Genomic DNA, 20,111 nt, shown 5'->3' on the forward strand with positions numbered 1-20,111 from the left:
TTAAAACTGCATTTTGGACGTTCAAACTTGGGGGCACCACTGAAGTCCACTATATGGACTACATGCGCTACTCCTACTAAAGAGTACTTCTTTTTAACAAGATATATAAATTATATTAATCCAAATGAATAATAGTTAATTTAAATGAGTCTAGATCAGTTTTATTCTGTAATAAACAGGTCATGATAAGTTGTGTAATGATGTTTACAAGACGTTATTTTCTTTGAAAACAGCTTAGAAACATATTCATAGAGCGCTTGTTTGTGACGGACATGATGAGGTCTATCGGCGGGGCGTCCAGATGCACAACAGCAGCGCTTCTGACAGCAGCATTGTGCTCACAGACAGCGGTCCAGATGGACACGACAGGAACTGAGGATCAGAGCACTTTACATAAATGAGAAACTGCTAAATGAGCCGCTGAAACACTATTAATCATACTCGACAGGTTCACATCCATGCTTTCAGACTGTGGTTCTGACCCGATGGGTTCAGCTCACAGAGCCGAGATTTGACTGATTCTTCTGCCCTCCAGCGTTTGACTCGAGTAACACATCCAGACAGCGGTTGATACTTTGAGACACTTTGAAAGTGTTTATAAGGTTCGAAGGATTTAAACTGATATTTTGCTTTTACTAGCCTGAAGCAGGGCTAAACTCCACATATTCGCTCATCTCTCTCTGTCTGTTCAGAGGAGGTTTGTCATGTTTCTCTGCACTGAATGTCATGGATAAGGCTTTTTTGAATCTGCTTGAGATTGGGAAATGTGCCTCTACAATCGGAAAAGCCCTGCTAATCAAATAGACTGTTATATTTTAAACACTGCTTAATTAATGCTGTTTTTGTCCCACAGATGTGCAGTAAAAGTAAAACAAATTGAGATATTTTTTAATGAAATCCAAGAGATTTCTGACCCTGGATATAAATGTGTAAAAATTAGATCTAAGTGTTTGCAAACTGAAAACAATTTCGATTTTTCACAGAAACATTGATATTAACAGTCATGCTTCAGAGGCACAGTATTTGTGTATTTACAGTTTAAGTCAAAAGTTTGCATGCACCTTGCAGAATCTGTAAAATGTTATTTTTTAGACAAAATAATAGTTGAATTTATAAAAAATGACCCCATTCTTAAAGAAGTAGTTCACTTCCAGAACAAAAATTTACAGATGATGTACTCACCCCCTTGTCATCCAAGATGTTCATGCCTTTCTCTCCTCAGTCGTAAGGAAATTGTTTTTTGAGGAAAACATTTTTAAAGATTTCTCTCCATATAATGGACTTCTATGGTGCCCCTGAGTTTGAACTTCCAAAATGCAGCTTCAAATGGCTCTAAACGATCACAGCCGCGGAAAGAAGGGTGTAATCTAGCAAACGCTCGGTTATTTTCTAAAAAAAACTACAAATTATACACTTTTTAACTTCAAATTCTCGTCTTGTCTAGCTCTGTGTGAACTCTGTGTGGAGATTAAAAGTATATACATTTTAAATGTTTAAAAAAAAAAATTTTTACTAGATAAGACACTACTAGTACTTCCTCGGCTGTGATCATTTAGAGCCCTTTGAAGCTGCATTTTGGAAGTTCAAACTCGGGGGCACCATAGAAGTCCATTATATGGAGAGAAATCTTGAAATGTTTTCCTCAAAAAACTATTTCTTTACGACTGAAGAAAGAAAGACATGAACATCTTGGATGACAAGGGGGTGAGTACATTTTCTGTACATTTTTGTTCTGAAAGTGAACTACTCCTTTAATGCTGTTTTTTGTTCCACAAACATGCAGTAAAATTACTTAAAGGGTTAGTTCACCCAAAAAATTCTGTTATTAACATACTCACCCCGATGTCCTTCCCAACCATTAAGACCTTTGTTCATCCTCAGAAAACAAATTAAGATATTTAATTAAGATAAAGTTTTGAACGGGCTCATTTTTATAAATTCAGCTATTATTTTCTCTTGTGGACTATATGTAAACATCTTTTATGTGAAATGTCTTATTCAAGTCGGTAAATAAAAACAACATGCATTTTGTATGATCCCACTTATTTTGGTAAAATAATTAACATTTTGCAGATTCTGCAAGGTGTATGTCAACTTTTGACTTCAACTGTATTTGTTATCATCCGAGCAAATTTTCCATCTCTGTCCTTTTGTAATAATCTCTTTGTGAACGTGACCCAGCTTTACAAAGCATCACCCTAATTAGCCACATTTATTCTCCCTCATGCCTTTTCAAAACCTGTATGACCTTACTATCTTCTGTATGATACTTTGACGAATGATGGGAAGCGAACAGTTTTGCTGACTATTGACTTCCACTGTGTGAACAAACAACATTGAGAATTAAAAACATATATATATCTTATGTTCTGAAGAAGAAAAGTCACTCAGGTTTGGAACAACAAACACTTTTTATTACACTTTAAATTGTATGAAATACTCTAACAGTAGGCTGCCATTACAGTGGTCAATTTTTGGACAAGAAACAGTAGTGCTGCTCTTGATGTAAGTGTAGTGGAGTGTTTCTACCATGCACATGACATCTCAGATGCTGCGTCACTGTTGCGTCTGGTGCGGACAGGAGACCAGCCGTATTCTGATTGGGCGTCATCTGTCACATTACAGCGGCCCCAGCGGCCAGCGTTTCGGAGTCCCTGCTGTTTGACACGAAAGCTGCGCGGTTTAGCATTCATCTGCCAGAATAACAACACATAAGAAGCATTAGTAGCAATTACAACACAAGACAGCATTTTCCTGCTGCTCATGAGTGATCAGTCTGAGTCACTGAGAAAGATAACTACGATGGACTAGTTCAAGTTCAAGTTCCTCTATTAAATTACAGAAATTCAAGGAATTCATCTTCCTCATTAATTTCAGCACTATGAAATAGTTTCTTGTGATATATGTACAAATTTGGTGAAATTATAAGGAATCTATTTTTATGTAAAAAAAAAAATTAAATTCAAGGATAATAATTATGTTAATTGCAAACTCTACAATCTACTTGAAATGTACAATCATAAAACAAATGTTCTATTGTTTCAATCTGTTCATCACAAAAAGAGCAACTGTTAAAATCCAGAGCATTTTTTTTTTTTTTTGCTGTGACTGGATATTTAAAATATTTTCTCAATTTCTTTGCTTCATCGTTGGAGGAAAAAAATAAAAAATAAATAAATAATAATATATATTTTATATTAAAATTTATTTAATGCAATAAGTACAGCAAAACAGTAAAATGTTGAAATATTTTTACTATTTAAAATAATACTTCTGAAATTATTCTAATATGATGATTTGCTGCTCAGTTTTTTCTGGTTTCTTCGATGAATAGAAAGATCAACATTTATCTGAAATAGAAATCTTTTGTAACATTATAAATGTCGTTATCATCACTTATGAGCAATTTAAAATGATGCTGAAAATTTAGCTTTGATCACAGGAATAAATTACATTTTAAAATATATTCAAATAGAATACAGTTATTTTAAATAGTAAAAATATTTACAAATTGTACTGTTTTTGCTGCATTTTGGATCAAATAAATGCAGGCTTGGTGAGCAGAAGAGACTGTTTTTTTTTTTCAGTTCAAAAACTTTTGACTGGTAGTGTATATATACATAAAAAGAGGAAAAATTATATAATTTCTTCACTGAGGCTTTCCGGATTATGGTTCTGAATTACAATTGTAATGTGAATTACAGATTGTCATAAAAATGTCATACAGTTTTCTATCATTTAACTTTATTTTGGGGGGAAAAAAAGAAACAGTTCAAGTTTCTAAACATTCTTAAATAAAGATACATTTACTTAAATGATTATTTAAATTATTCTTAATAGTTGCCTAGTCATGTTGCCTGAAAAAGTATCAAAATTAAGTGAGTCTACATAAAACAAAATAAAAATCCATCATCGGGTCACAAAAATCAATTGAAAGGGAAAACAAGATTTTTTTTTTGACCCCACCAGCTTGTTTTGTGTTAAGCAAAACATTTTTCTAAACATGATTTAATATCTTAAGTAGATTTGTTTCTCACATAAATGTATCTTGTTTTAAAAATGTTTAGATTTTTGTATTGGAAAACACCACAAAAATACTCAGTAGGAAAATCTTTTTTGTGTATTGTATATAATATACATCTGCACACTTGCTATAGTTGCTGGTGTGGACATTCTGCAGTAATGAGGAACGTATTTTCACAGACCTGCACAAAAACGGTGGTGTTCATTTGTAGCGTCTCCACGCGATCGGTCAGCTGTGAGAGCCAGTCCATGTGTTCAGAGATAAACTGCTGCATATCATCATTATTCTGAGAATCAGAGACAAACACATCAGACACAAACACAAGACACGACTTTGACACACAGCAATGAGGACAGAGAAACAAACCCCTGATAGAGCATCTCTGAGGTCCGCAGCAGCCAGACGCACATGCTCCAGTTTATCCGTGTGTTCCTTGAGTCTGTCCTCCAGCTCCTGCATCATCATCAGACCTTCATCCGCCTTCAGTGCGTCTCTGCCGGCCATTCCTGACACAGACAGTAACGCAAACACAGGGTCAGGGGCTCAGCTTTTAAGTATTTCTGGCTCATTTAAATATGCTTTCAATTGGACCAAAGCACAACTGCATGCAAAATAACATAATACTTCATTAGCACGGTTTTATGGTTTTGTTATTCACGGCTGACAGATTTGTACCATAAATGTGACCCTGGACCACAAAACCAGTGTTAAGGAGCAATAGCCAAAAATACATTGTATGGGACAAAATTATAGTTTTTCTTTAATGCCAAAAATCATTAGGATGTTCCATTAAGATATTTTGTACATTTCCCACCTTAAATATATCAAAACGTAATATTTGATTAGTAATATGCATTGCTAAAAATGTAATTTGGACAACTTTAAAAGTGATTTTTTTTTTTTTTTTTTTGCACCCTCAGATTCCACGTTTTCAAATAGCTGTATCTTGGTTGTCTTTGTCTTACCCTAACAGCTTTCTTTTATCAGCTTTCAGATGATGTATAAATCTCAGTTTCTGAAATATTGACCCTTATGACCTGATTAAGTAATAAATGTAATTAACATGGGCAATGACTGCTGACATACCAAAGAGAAACACAGCTTAACAATTTCTTAATAAAAGAGTCTTAATAATGCACTATAAAGGTATTTATAATGTACATTGTAACATATCTTTTCATAAATAATTGTAGCCGAAGTTTAAATGAATTTTAATATTATGAAGGTTTGTTTGTCATGTGTTTAATGCATTATTCTTTTTAAAGGTGTAACACTAAATAGGTATTATAATGTTTTATAACTGTGGGTACAATTATGAGATAATACAATGCATTAAGTTGCATTTTAAGACGTAATTAATGCTTTAAAACTACTATTACCTCAGTATTGTCTTGTTTTCCAGCACAAATAACTATTCGTAAAGCAATATACATTTAATTCACAATTGAGTTTTTGCTTAAAACAAGGAAAATGATCTACCAACGGGGTAAGAACAATAAAACTTTTCGCTCTGAATCAAGTTTATTTTTCTGAACAGACATTTGTTCGTGTTTTGAGCACGAACAACCATTTTCAGAATGGATCCTGTATCACAGAAAGTGTAAAAACAATGCAAAACATGGTAAATCTAGCGTTTGTATGTCGCGTGGTACAACCCAAGACATGAGAGCATACAGTACGAGCTATAAGTTGTAAAGTGAAGATTTGCCATTAAACAAAAACTTTAAAGATTCATGAAGAAATCAAAGCACGCGATAACGAGCTCAGACCTGCTCTAAACACACACACACACACACACACACACACACACACACACACACACACACACACACACACAGTCGGACACCACCATCAGAGAAACTCGAGCCTGAAAAGACAAAGTTCAAACAGGATCCAGTCGTGTTAAAACAGCTCGTCAATATGCGTGATACTTACTGCTCAAACGGCTCTACTCCGCTTTTTCCGTGAATCTGCCGTAAAACCGGAGCTCACGAGAAAAATGAGCGGAATTCAGTCACCGAGCCACGTCACCAGACCACCGACTACACAAACCACACACACACACACACACACACACACACACACACACACACACACACAAGATGCAGTCTCTCTCTCACACACTTTACACGTCAAGATGGAGAAAAGCATCTGGCAAATGAAAACATGGAAATCTCATGTCATGCAAGTCGAGTAAAGTAGTGTTTTTATTGTCATTTCAGCCATACACAGTACAGTACGCAGTGAAAAGAAACAACGATCCACCAGGACAAAGCAGAAATGCAGAATAAAATTAATTAAAAACAAAAAAATAAACTAAAACTATATATATAAAGTATATTGAAATAGAACACCGTAGTTTTAAAGTTAATAGTTGGCAAATAGAGAATAGAAATTTTTACAGGGGGTTTTAAGGATGCAGTTATCCCTGTAAATAAGTAATCTGAAATGTCATATATCATAGAGAAATAATCTCAATAAATGAATGTCGTGGAAAAGTTCATTTATTTCAGTAATTCAACTCAAATTGTGAAACTTGTGTATTAAATAAATCCAGTGCACACAGACTGAAGTAGTTTAAGTCTTTGGTTCTTTTAATTGTAAAGATTTTGGCTCACATTTAACAAAAACCCACCAATTCACGATTTCAACAAATTAGTATACTTCATAAGACCAATAAAAAAATGTTTTTAGTGAATTGTTGGCCTTCTGGAAAGTAGGTTTATTTACTGTATATGTATATACTTGGTAGGGGCTCCTTTTGCTTTGATTATGCCTCAATTTGGCGTGGCATGGAGGTGATCAGTCTGTGGCACTGCTGAGGTGGTATGGAGGCCCAGGTTTCTTTGAAAGTTTTTTGGTCTCGTTTCTCATTTTCTTCTTGACACTACCCCATTGATTCTCTATGGGGTTCAGGTCTGGTGAGTTTGCTGGCCAGTCAAGCACACCAACATCATGGTCATTTAACCAACTTTTGGTGCTTTTGACAGTGTGGACAGGTGCCAAATCCTGCTGGAAAATGAAATCAGCATCTTTAAAAAGCTGGTCAGCAGAAGGAAGCATGAAGTGCTCTAAAATTTCTTGGTAAACAGGTGCAGTGGTTTTCAAAAAACACAGTGGACCAAACACTAGCAGATGACATTGCATCCCAAATCATCACAGACTGTGGAAACTTAACACTGGACTTCAGGCAACTTGGGCTATGAGCTTCTCCACCCTTCCTCCAGACTGTATGACTTTGGTTTCCAAATGAAATACAAAACTTGCTCTCATCTGAAAAGTACTTTGGACCACTGGGCAACAGTCCATTTCTTCTTCTCCTTAGCCCAGGTAAGACGCCTCTGATGTTGTCTGTGGTTCAGGAGTGGCTTAACAAGAGAAATAAGACAACTGGAGCCAAATTCCTTGACACGTCTGTGTGTGGTGGCTCTTGATGCCTTAACCCCAGCCTCAGTCCATTCCTTATAAAGTTCACCCTTGAAAAAGTAAAATGCAAAGCTTAAATTTGAGGTATAGGACACCATATTCGGCCACATGTCAGGTCCTTTCCTATCCTAAAACTTCAAAAGTGCCTACCAGGAGGGAAGTTGCCCATCTGTATAATAAGGCTTTGATGGCTGTTTCTGGAAAGATGCATTTTAAGTATCTCTTATTTGGCTGAAAAACACACTAATCTATGGAGGCAGTGGTGAGCTAAAAAGAGAAGTGGCTTCAGGAAGAGGTCCTGATTCAGCTCTTTAAAGGGGTCATTGGATGCCCAAGTTCATATGATTCTTTAGGGTCTTAATGAAAAGTCTCTAATATACTTTTGTTAAAAATTCTCAATGGTAAAACAACACAATTTTACCTTGTCAAAATCAGCTCTGCAAAATATCAGCTCATTTTATCGCATGAGCCCTTTAAATGCAAATGAGCTCTGCTCGCCCCGCCCCTCTCTGCTGAGGGATTATGAGCTGTAATGTTTACTTTAGCCGCGTTTATCGGTGAAACTTGCCAACAAGCACATTATAAAGGCCATTCGCAAAGATGCATAAAAACCCTTACTCTCTTCTGCTGTGGGTGAAGCTGCATCAGGAATGATTCACACGAACATGGATGCATATGTAGATCGGGATCGGCGCTTTCCTTTTAAAAACGAAAGTAACATTATCCTCTGCCTCTTCAGCGACTCAGATGTCGGGAGTAAATGACGACTGCTATGTTCATCATTACATCTAACAACAGAACACCTCTATCGCTCAATTAGAGTCTTCCTCTGCACCTGAGTCACACAATGGCGATCGTATTCGATTGTTTCAGCTCGGTAAGGGCGGGTCTAAGGTAAGACGCTCATGTCAATCAACCGTGTGCCATCACAACTACAAGAAGCTGAGAATGACCTGATTTTAAAATGGGGATATTACTTTTAAAGATAAAAAAAAAAAACACTGGGTGGATTTTTGTCATTGTAGGGTGGTTGTGTACACAAACTGCCAACACACATTAATGTTCAAACAACATGCAAAAGTTAGATTGCATCCAACGACCCCTTTAAGGAGTTTGATTTGGAAGAGTTCAGAAATATCTACTTTTGGTGTGCCTCTTGAAACAGGGTTGGGAAACACTACGAAAAATATGGAAGGGGTGCATCCCATAATGAAACACTTGATGTTTTTGTCAAACTGCATTAATGCAAATTAACCTATCCACCTTATTATTCCTGTAAGAGTGGGTGTGGCCATTTGTACATTTTATAGGTCTGGCTTCTGGTCTCATCCACATCCAGATATTTTTAGCTGTACAAAACAGCTTGTTTTACTGCTTGATATTGCAAATCAGAGCGTCTTGCCATATTATTTTAATGTATTATCTTAAATATGAACACACTGGTTTGTAGTGCAAACAGGTTTACCGTTAACAGCATGTTATACTTAATTTCTCTGCTTGTTGTTTCTATAGCTGCTCTAATGAACCGGAAATCTCACCCATAAGGTTACTTGTGTTGAAAACTAAGGTGGACAGTTTTTGATGACATTGTTAATCCTGTAGTGTTTAGTGTTGTGAAACTTGCACCAACTGGCCTTTGATCTACACTGCAAATGTACATTGATTGGACCAACCTTGAATTATAGTGATTTTTTTTTTTTTAACTACAGTGAGCAAAAACAAACTGAACATTTCATACAATGCATGACAGAAAGTGAACTGAATTGCAGTGAAAGGAACTTTAATGACAACCCTCAGTCTTTACTATATTCACAGTACAGCACAGTCTCTCATAGCTTACTGCATAATTAAACTTGGGTAGCAGAAACAGAACTAAAGATGGGAACTGATTAATTTCTGTAAATCAGTTCAAAAGCTTTCAATGCAATGATTTAAAACTCTTTAATAAATGTAACCATTAAAAATGTTTAAATAAAAACAGCAGTCTAGCTTGAAATTGGTCCATAAATTGGTCTTTTTTCCCTTAGATTTTTACTGTATTAAGCCATTTCAGATTTCTTAGCATGTATTTAAAAGACAGAAAAACATTAAGATGCAATATCACTTGTTTTAAGACGTTTTCAAACGGTTAGGAAAGGCCTCATTAATAAGTGCACATGGGTAATGGGAATACAAACAATGATTCGTTTTTGAAAAAAGCACAATCTGCTTTATTTCTCTCTTGAGATCATTTCCAATAAAAGGGCAAATATGATCACACATTTAATAGGATAAACAACACTGAGTGATAAATATCTGTAGGCAAAACAGACCCTTAAAAATAAATGTAAAAGAAAAGTGAGTAAATCCATCGCTGGCCCTTTAAATACAGGTCTAACAAAAGCAAAAGGGCAATAATGAGTCTGTACAGATATGCAGCAATCATCAAGAAGCAATGTTACTTTTGAAGTTGACATGTTCGAACGGCGCCAATGAACACCCAAGCAAATAAACCTCGAAAATAGCCACTGCAGAAATCATTTTAAAAAGGCATTTCAAATGTCCAACAGTTTACCCAAAGGGAAAAGGACAGGTTGCATTTGCATTAATGCTCCAATATCAAACATGAACGAACATGTGCTGATGGTTATAGTTCTGTACAGCTGTAGTGAAACAAAGCGCCCTCAAAACCGACATTCCCTGTGCACTTCGTATATTCAGTCGTGAGCCCATAGAGATGGCAACATTTACAACACAAGCGCTCTTTCGCAGACACACATTTGGACCCTGATGGTTACAGATAGGCTGTTTATTGCTTGTGCAACCCCCCCAACTCCTGTGACCGACTGACAAAACAGAAACTCAAAGCTGAAGGTAAAGGGTTTCTTGACCAAATCAAACAAAGACCGAACAACGTACTGTAACATTTCCCATCAGCGTTCAGGACAGCACAACACTCCCACCGACATCACCATAAACATCCTCACATTACACAAGTGCCCATATCCCACCCGCCCAGCCACATCAAACACAGAGCAAGCGCTTCTCAATGCTGCCGACTTTAACAGGTTTATTCCACACACGCACACGGCGCCGCCACTCAAGCACCATCATGCAACACCTTTAAGGATCAAATGTTGCTTGGCATTTACACGACACATGAAAAGTAGCTGTAAAATAAGAAAAAGGTGCATGTCCTCCATGTTTGGATTGAACAATGTCCTCAAATTTGGGTTTGAAGTTTTTTTTATTGAATAAAAGTTTTTTTTTTTTTAATAATAGAGCAAATAGGCATGATTACTATATTTATATATTTAAAAAAAAAAAAAAAAAAAGAGAAAAAAAAAAAGTTAAAACTCCATGGTACCCAGTAAAAATGACTAACGCCACACACCGCAGCTCTGGAGCTTCTGCTGATCTGTCAATCAAAACCTCGAGTCCAATCAGCTGGCTCAGTTTGGCAATGTGGGCGTGGAGACGCGAGAGCTGGAAGAGGAGATATGCTTCCTGTTTTTCTGTTTGCAGACTTTGATGTCGAGAGAAAGAGAGAGGGGGCGAGAGACACACTGGGGTTTGTTTGTCACTTTTGCAAACCCTAATTCTTCACTTGAAAATGTCAAATAAAATGTAAATAAATAAAGCTGATCTGGAAAAGTCTGCGCAGAAGAGTCCAAAACTATTGTGTCTATTTATATATATATAGTTTACATTTATATATATAGATATTCATATCTCTCTATGTGGTGTTTATTAATAATGTGTTCCGATTGATTTGTGGAGTTGGTGATCCTGTGCGTCAGTCCCGGAGTACAGTGACAGAGAGAGAGAAAGAGCGAGAGGAAGAGGAAGAGAGAGGAGGAGGAAGAGGAGGTCCTAAGGACAGCCGTGTCTTGTGATCATGAGGTCCATTTATTAGGCTTTGCCTTCCTCCACTTTGACCGACTGTGGTTTGATGGCTCCGGTTCGAGCAGCTTTGACCTGTACTGATGGCAGCTGCTCCTGGATCTTGCTGGGAATCACTGATGAGCTTTTGGCGTCGCTGACAGCCTGACGGGCGTCACGCAGAGCCTTCATCTGTAATGAAGACAACACTAGCAGTCAATAAAAGGCTAACTGTTTCAAATTATTTAACTGGGTAATATGGTGAACAGTCAAGAAAATATACAATTAAGCCACATTGGCAATTTGGCATCAAATCTGCTGTTTTTATGAATATAAATTTTTCTATGCAATTACACTGATTCTCCAATGCTTCCACAGAACAAAGCAGGTGATCACATTCTTACTGTGATTATTAAATCAGTCCATTAAATTAATTACATTCTTATCTTAGAGAAAACGTGGGGGGACCATTTTTACCTTGATGTTTACTGTTTGCTTTTTACATTCATGTTTTTACACTCAATAACACATACTGAATATATCAATATCAAGATTAGGGCTGAATGATGTGGCCTAAAATATCACAACATTTTTCCATATCACTTGATATTTCAATCACAATATTAATTTTTTAATAATTAATAGAGAAAGAAATGTTTGTTAGACATTGAGAATTACTGTAAAAACTTTACAGGTAAACTCCACAGAATAATCCTTTCATTTACAGCCTAAAGAAATCTGTTTTTTTCCACAAATTTTTAAATACGTTCTATAGATTCTATTTTATATATTTTTTTTTCATTACATTTTCATTTGTATTCTGTCAAATAAGCTGTTGGACAACAGAACTTGTATACTGTACAAAATTGAACATTAATGAATGATTGTATGATATTCCTAAATCCTAAAAAATATATGATTCCTACTATTACCAATAGTCATGATCCTATGAATTGTATATTTTTATTAATTCGTTAAATATATCTGTGACCCTGGACCACAAAACCAGTCATAAGCAGCATGGTAGCAATAGCCAACAAAACACTGTATGGTTGAAAATTATCGATTTTTCTTTTATGTCAAAAATCATTAGGCTATTAAGGAAAGATCATGTTCCATTAAGATATTTTGTAAATTTCCTACCATAAACATATCAAAACTTAATTTTTGATTAGTAATATGCTTCATTTGGACAACTTTAAAGGTGACTTTCTCAATAATTAGATTATTATTACCCTCAGTTTTCAGATTTTCAAATAGTTTTAACTCGGCCAAATGTTACCCTAACAAACCACAGATCAACGGAAAGCTTATTCAGCTTTCAGTTGATGTATAAATTTCAATTTTACCCAAATGACTGGGTGTGTGGTCTAAGGTCACATTTTACTATACTATTGTCATAATTCTGTCAATTTCTTCAAGTTAAAACAAACTTTGACAGATGGTAGTAAAGTTCCTGTGTCTCAACTCATTCTCAAGTATGAGCAAAGACTTAAAGGGATAGTTCATCCAAAAATGAACATTTGATGTTTATCTGCTTACCCCCAGGGCATCTAAGATGTAAGTGACTTTGTTTCCTCAGCAAAACACAAACAAAGATTTTTAACGAAAACCGGTGCAGTCTGCCAGCCAAATAATGTGAGTGAATGGGCACCAGACCTTTGAAAGTAAAAAACATGCACAGACAAATCCAAATTACACCCTGCGGCTCGTGACGATACATTGATGTCCTAAGACACGAAACGATCAGTTTTTGCAAGAAACTGAACAGTATTTATATCATTTTTTACCTTTGATACACAGCCACGTCCATCTCTCCTGAGCACGAGTTTAGCATCCCATCCGGCTCATGACATGTGAACGCGCTCTGGTGTAGAATACGCAAACGCCGGAAGCGATCTGTCGCATGTATACAACACTCATTGTTTACACAGTACACAGAGAGTATAGCGGCTATTCAAAATGGTAATTACTTGCGCTTATCCTGATTGTTCAAACCGATTCAAAGCTAAATGATTACGTTTGCTTACGCAAACTCATCCAGGACTTTTCACCGATTTCCCCTTCAGGCGTTTGCGTATTCTACGCCAGAGCACGTACACATGTAACGAGCCGGATGAAAAGCTCGTGCTCATGACAGTTGGACGTGGCTGTGTATCAAAGGTAAAAAATGATTTAAATACTGTTCAGTTTCTCACAAAAACCGATCGTTTCGTGTCTTAGGACATCAATGTATCGTCACGAGTCACAGGGTGTAATTTGGATTTGTCTGTGCATGTTTTTGTTTACTTTTAAAGGTCTGGTGCCCATCCACTTCAATTATATGACTTGCAGACTGCACCGGTTTTCGTTAAAAATCTTCGTTTGTGTTTTGCTGAAGAAACAAAGTCAACTACATCATGTCCTGGGGGTAAGCAGATAAACATCAAATTTTCATTTTTGGGTGAACTATCCCTTTAAGTGCCACACATCGAATTATCTAGATATATGCTAAACACAGAAAATGTGTAAATTCATGCAAACATGATTTTTTTTTTTTCTTCTGATCACCAAGTCTCACTTTACAGTCAAAACAAACCTCAATAATTAGGACACAATCATTAGACGCAAAGATTCATCTTTACAAATGACCATTTTAGTTCTGATATAAATATGATCTAATCAAACATCTTAAAGCAGGAAAATAAAAAAAGAAGTGCATGAAATGCCATTACCTATGCTCACAGTGGGTGGCTCACCTTCACACCGTCCTCAGCACCCTTCACTGTGGGCTCAGGGTTGGAGGGGGGCGTGCTGTGGGGCGGCTCACGCCCAGGGCTAGGGTAAGGTGGCGAACGGATGATGACAGTTTTGTTGACCTGCATGACGGGACGCTGGATTGGGTTGGGGAACGGGCCGCTGGTGGGGGGCCTCATGTGCATGACCATACTGCCCTGAGGAGCGGACACCTGCAGCATTAGACAGCAGATGAGTGTTAACAGTGTGTAACATGTCCTCGAAGGTCAAAGTTACGGACAGACGTGAGCCGTACCTGCTGCTGTGTGTAATGTCCTGGGAGAGAGGCGACCGCTGTAGGGCCTCCAGGGCCAGACTGTTTCCCACTGGGACTGGCAGAACCGGGTCTGAGGAGAAACAGTCCAGGAGAAGACCTCATGGATAAATAAGGCACTCAAATTATTTGTTAAACTCAAATTAGCACATTGTTTCATGAATTCAATCGATCAGACATACTTTTTATTTTTATTTATTCAAACCATTGAAAATAGAAATAATTTTAAACTGGATTTGAGAAGGGGAAAACCAGAAGAAAAATCAAACAACTTCATAGTGTGCATTTGGATCACTGTACTGCGGGTGGAGTGTGTAAACCATCTGCTCACCTGTAGGAGCCGCTGGGTATTCCAGGTGAGTGGTTGGGCTTATCAGAGAACTGAAATCCCTTCATGTCCATCTGGTGGGAAGCCTGCAGAAAAAACATGATTTATCAGAGGCATGTCAGTAACACACTGAAATAGACCTGAAGGCAAATATTTCCTGAAGCACAGGCTCTCACCTCCCTGCTGCCGCTCATGATGGCCTGCTGAGATCCGGGAGGCATCATGCGGCGTGGAGCTCCCACAGACAGGTTCTGGTTCTGCTGGAGCTGGATGGACTGAGGCAGGATGAGGTGCTGCTGGGCCGAGCCGTAGCGCAGCTGAGATCCAGGCATGGGCATCGTCACCTGAACACACACAGCAATAGTCAATGAGAATATCCAATTGAAATCAGTTTAAATGCTGAATAAAGCAGATTCAAAGCCGTTTACCGCACACATTTATGTGTACTAGCACATTGCCATCTTATTTTTTACAGAACTTGCCTGAATAAGCTGTGAGTCCATGAGTTGTGACGTGCCCATCCCAGCTGCCTGATTCATGGGCCCGTCGTACACCAGCGGCTGGCTGCCATTCATGGGCTGGTAGTGAGATCCGGACTGCTGTTTGACCATGTCTGATGGCTGCATGCCAGGAAATGCAGAGTATGGCCCTTTGAGAGGAGCTCCACTAGAGAGCACCATGGGACTGGGCTGAGACAGGTTTGGGTGCATGTACACCTGAGACCTAAGAGAGGAGAATGAGAGACTGCTCAGATGATTACAACAGCCAGTTTCACCAGTTTGCGACAGACTGTATAAAATGTTATTTAATGTTAAGGATCTATTACAATTTTTTTGAATCAGTGGATTCAATATTACAAAACCAATATCCGATTAAGGAAAGTGCTTTAACATTGGAAAACATATTGGTAAAACTTATCAATCTTTACATTTAAACCGAATATCTGCCTCTTACTCTATTTCAAACAATTATTGTCAATCTCTACACTTAAACGGATTGTCAATCATAATAATTGGTTTGAACATAGAGGTCAACCCATAATCAGTTTAAGTGTGATAAAGGCCGATAACTGGTTTCTCTTTACAGTTAAACCGATCTTCATCAATAGACCGATAACTTGTTTATCTTCATACTTAAAATGATTAGATGCCTCTCTCTCCACTTTAACCAATTATTGTCAATCCTAATTGGTTTAAACGTAGAGGTCAACCAATAATCGGTTTAAGTGTAGATATAGAACGATAACTGGTTTATCTCTTCACTTAAACCGATTATGTGCCTCTCTCTACACTTACACTGATTATTGTCAATCCTAATAATTGGTTTAAATGTAGAGGTCAACCAATAATCAGTTTAGGTATAGATATAGATGGATAACTGCTTCATCTCTATACTTAAACCAATTATCTGCCTCTCTCTACACTTTAACCTATTACTGTCAATCTCTACACTTAAACCAACTATTGTCAATCCTAAAAATTGGTTTAAATGTAGAGGCCAACTGATAATGTTTAAGTGTAGATATACTGTATAATAATGTAGATAATTGGTTTATCTCTATATTTAGACTGATCTTCATCAATAGCTACATTTCAACTGATTATTGTCAATCTCTAGAATAAACCAGTTACTGGTTGATACATTTAAATATCAGTAAATCCGCTAAATTGTCATTGAATTGTCATAATTCACTCCCAAAACTGCATTAGGTATTAGCTGAATATGTCTAGTTATAAGCCTTTAATAATATGTCTTTAAAATGCCTCTACAGGAAGTTAATATTAACACACTTAACACTTGTTCTGTATTCTTGTTTATTTTGTCATTACTGATTTCATTTACCTTTTAAAGCAATGCTTACTAAAAAAGATTTGAAAGCTACATGCTACTGTTTTAATGCATACTTTACTTAGTTATTTACATTAATAAATGTTTTGTTTGGCATTATTTTAAATGTTCTTAAATTCTGTTTTTATTGTTGTGATTATTATTATTCATTTTTATGATTATGATATTATGATTTTAATTCCTCTTATGTACAGCACTTTGAATTACCATTGTGTATGAAATGTGCTATATAAATAAACTTGCCTTGCATTTTAAGAGCAAGTCTTTGCAATGGCATGGGACTTCATTAGTCCAAAAGAGTAGCAGATCAACACTGAAAGAAACTAAAAGATATTTGCCATGACTGAAGCGGGTAAATTACCTGAAGGGGGGGATGGAGTTAAACATCTCTTGAGACTGAGAGACAGGCAGAGCTCCTCGCAGACCCAGTTGAGCCTGAGCCTGTAGAGATGTGTGCAGAGAGATAGGGATCTGCTGAGGTGTAGCCTGAACACACACACAAACACACACAGGTTATTTACATGCACACCGATCTAATGAATGAACCTATTAAACCCTGCTGTATAATATTCGATGACTCCATATACTACTAGGCTAGTGGTTGTTTTGGGAAAAATCCAAGGCTTTTTGAACAGTAGGATTATAAAAGAAATATATGCTAATATATAATAAATTAAGTAGCCTATATAAAATTGCTAAATAGTTAAGTACTTTTTTACTTAAGTACACAAAAAATGTAGTACTTTTGTACTTTCACTTGAGTAAAATTGAAAAAGGATTACTTTTACTGGAGTAATATTGTATTATAGGTATCTGTACTTTTACTCAAGTACTTGATTTGTGTACTTTGTCTACCTCTGACAGTCTTGTTAAAACCCTCAAAAGTGGAGTAACTGTAGACACGCACCTGCTGGTAGCTGGGCTGCTGAGTCAAGGGCGGCACGAGCCGTGGCTGACTAGGGAACACATGACCGTCTAGATAAAGAGGAGGGATGTGACTGCCTGTAACACAGAAAAACAGGATTAAGATGCAAGCACAGCCACTGCATCCGAGACACAGTCTGACAGAGTGATGAGATGCTGACCTTGCATGGAGACAGACGGAGCGACAGATGCCACAGGCATGGGCGGCATGGACACTCCACCAAAGGAGCTGTAGCTGACGCCGCTGGAGGAGCCCACACTGCAGGCGGGCTGAACACCGGAGCCCGCGCCAACTGGGGAGCCCTGTTCCGGAAGAGCCTGAGAGTTCTCCCACGCTTTACGTGCTGACTCCATCTGAGAGCACAGAGAGAAAAGCTGGTGAGGAGCACTGATGGACACGAGCATTCAGAAACAACCTGTGCTTCCGTTATCCAGACTTTTTTTGATTTAAGGACTTCTATCAGAGAACTCACTTATCAAACAATGTCTTTTTCAAATTCTAAAAAAAAAAAAGACAAATAGATAATATACTAATAAAACAAAATGGCAAAATAGTTACAAAGTATAACAAAGTATTACAAAGTATACTACAATTTACTGTAGTAAAACCAACAGCAAAGGAATTTGTATTTGTTTATTGGTTTTTATTAGTTTTGTTTTTATAACTGTACTGCCTTAGTTTGATGTTTTCTACTGTTTAAGAAAAAAAAAAAAATCAGATAAACATCTTCGCAAAACTGCTCCAAAATTTGCGACCCATGCTCCACAGTTCTGATCCAGATCTGAATCGAATGATCCACACTCCAAAGTTCTGATCTAAATCAAATGATACATGGTCCATGCTCTGAGGTGCTGATCTAACTTAGCTCAGGACTTTAAATTGTGTATCATGAATGATTTGGCAATTTGATTTGACAATTCATGAAATGATTCACAAACCCTTTCGATATCTATATCAAATGATTTGCAATATGTGAGACCTAGAGTAAGACCTAAACTGCCTAAATTTACCACAAGAAACGAGGTTAATCTAGCCTAGAATCTAGACGCGCCCCTAGCGGCAGCAAATTACATTTGCTTCCAAGGGCAGTCTAGTTACTTTACGTTCACTTGAGATTTCTAAAAATCCAAAATCGACCAGGCCAATCACGAGTCGGTGGGCGGGTTCAACATGATGACGACTGACGTGCGACCTTAAGTTCCGTCAGACATTCTCTGGTTCTTGAGAGATAGAGCGATGGCTGCTGCTAGCGAACAACTTTCTTTCGAAACGGCTTTGGCCACCACTCTGAAAGACTTGAAGTTAAGCTTTTCTCTGAGAAAAGAACAAGAAACTGCACTGAGGTCGTTCTTACAAAAGAAGGATGTATTTGGAGTTTTGCCAACCGGATACGGCAAAAGTTTGATCTACCAGCTAGCGCCGCTGGTGAGAAAACCTATGGGACTCTGACTATATCACCTTCTTTGTTGCTCTGATTGGTTGTAGCGCTATCCTATTGCGTGGAGAGGGAGTTTGAAAGACAACCATTTATCCCACCCCTCCGGTTGAGCCCTGTCTGTGGAGAGTGCCCAGACCCTACATTTATGTGGGTCTGGCTCGTCAGGCTAAGGTTAATCATCTGATAAAATGAGAAATGTGCTCAGTTTTCAGTGTCGGTGGTAGAGTCACTATAACTCAAAACCTGAGCAATGATCTGGTGGTGAGCATTACCTTGAGCGTGAGGTCCGCACTAGGGAAGCTGATGGGGTTGAGGTTTATTCCAGGCTGCAGGTGGTCTCTGCGGAGCATCGGGATGGCTTGAGTCAGGCCCGCCTGTGCACAAACATCAACAACAGTATAAACACTCAATGCTTCCTTACACAATGCTGACAATTTAAAAGCTTATGTACATACATTTCCAGCAAGTGCATCCTGCAGCTTGGTGACGGGGTTGGACACAGGCACTGGAGTGGACCCTGGAGGAAGGCTAAAGTCAGAATCCTTTGCACTGACACCAAACTCAATGGGCGGCACAGGAATAACGTTGTCCACGTGAATGTCCACTCCATTGACAGGAGTGATGGGTCCCTCCAGACGCTCTATGCCTTCAGAACCCTTGCGGTTCTTCAGCGAGCGCTCGTTGCCGATGGGGCCGGGTTTGTGTTCTTTACTCTGCTCAGGTCCTGCATCTGAATCCTGAAAGGCAAGGCACAGGGACGTTACTCTTATGCTCAGCTCATTGAAAAATTGTAAGAGTTTCTTAGAAAAAAAAAGCCCTGTACCTCTGAATTGGGTTCACTTCCTGTGTAGGAAACCTGCTTTGTCCATGAATCACCACCTGAGGACTGGACAGTCAGAGCTTCAGGAGAAAAAACAAAGATATTTAGAAGTCTCATTCTCAGTTTCTTAAAAATTATGTATCGATACACTTTATCTGTTATTGGTATAACCTGTGCTGTTTGTCTCCCAGATCTCTGTTCCCAAGTTGTTGGCAGATAGCGTATCCTCAGGCTGCTCGATGGACATGCTGCCCTGCTTCTTGGCAAAACGAGGAGGCATCTTCGAAGCAATTGTTCTGTTCTTTACCGAACCCTTCAAATGCACAAACCAAATAATTATAATATCTACAAGACATGCTTCATGTAGTTAAATAACTTAAGCTGTTGTATTT

At 37.9% G+C, this 20,111-nt stretch overlaps 1 protein-coding gene across 4 annotated transcripts in view; it reads right to left on the reverse strand.

Moving 5' to 3' along the window:
- Positions 1–9,632: 9,632 nt before the first annotated feature.
- Positions 9,633–20,111, reverse strand: part of prrc2b (proline-rich coiled-coil 2B) — a 30,930-nt gene continuing 20,451 nt past the window's right edge. The window contains exons 18-30 of one of the 4 annotated variants that reach the window (XM_073839347.1): positions 19,891–20,032; positions 19,723–19,799; positions 19,355–19,636; positions 19,172–19,273; positions 17,622–17,814; positions 17,444–17,538; positions 16,898–17,022; positions 15,171–15,411; positions 14,865–15,032; positions 14,692–14,774; positions 14,343–14,433; positions 14,050–14,259; positions 9,633–11,503 (exon numbers count right to left, since the gene is read on the reverse strand). In XM_073839347.1, coding sequence (XP_073695448.1) covers positions 11,342–11,503; positions 14,050–14,259; positions 14,343–14,433; positions 14,692–14,774; positions 14,865–15,032; positions 15,171–15,411; positions 16,898–17,022; positions 17,444–17,538; positions 17,622–17,814; positions 19,172–19,273; positions 19,355–19,636; positions 19,723–19,799; positions 19,891–20,032 — 1,971 coding nt within the window. In that variant the 3' untranslated portion in view covers positions 9,633–11,341. Of the gene's footprint in view, positions 11,504–14,025; positions 14,260–14,342; positions 14,461–14,691; positions 14,775–14,864; positions 15,033–15,170; positions 15,433–16,897; positions 17,023–17,443; positions 17,539–17,621; positions 17,815–19,171; positions 19,274–19,354; positions 19,637–19,722; positions 19,800–19,890; positions 20,033–20,111 lie in introns of all 4 variants that reach the window. The other 3 variants (XM_073839346.1, XM_073839345.1, XM_073839349.1) reach the window with 3 other exon arrangements.

Source organism: Garra rufa, chromosome 5 (genome assembly GCF_049309525.1).
Source record: "Garra rufa chromosome 5, GarRuf1.0, whole genome shotgun sequence".
NCBI lineage: Eukaryota > Metazoa > Chordata > Actinopteri > Cypriniformes > Cyprinidae > Garra > Garra rufa.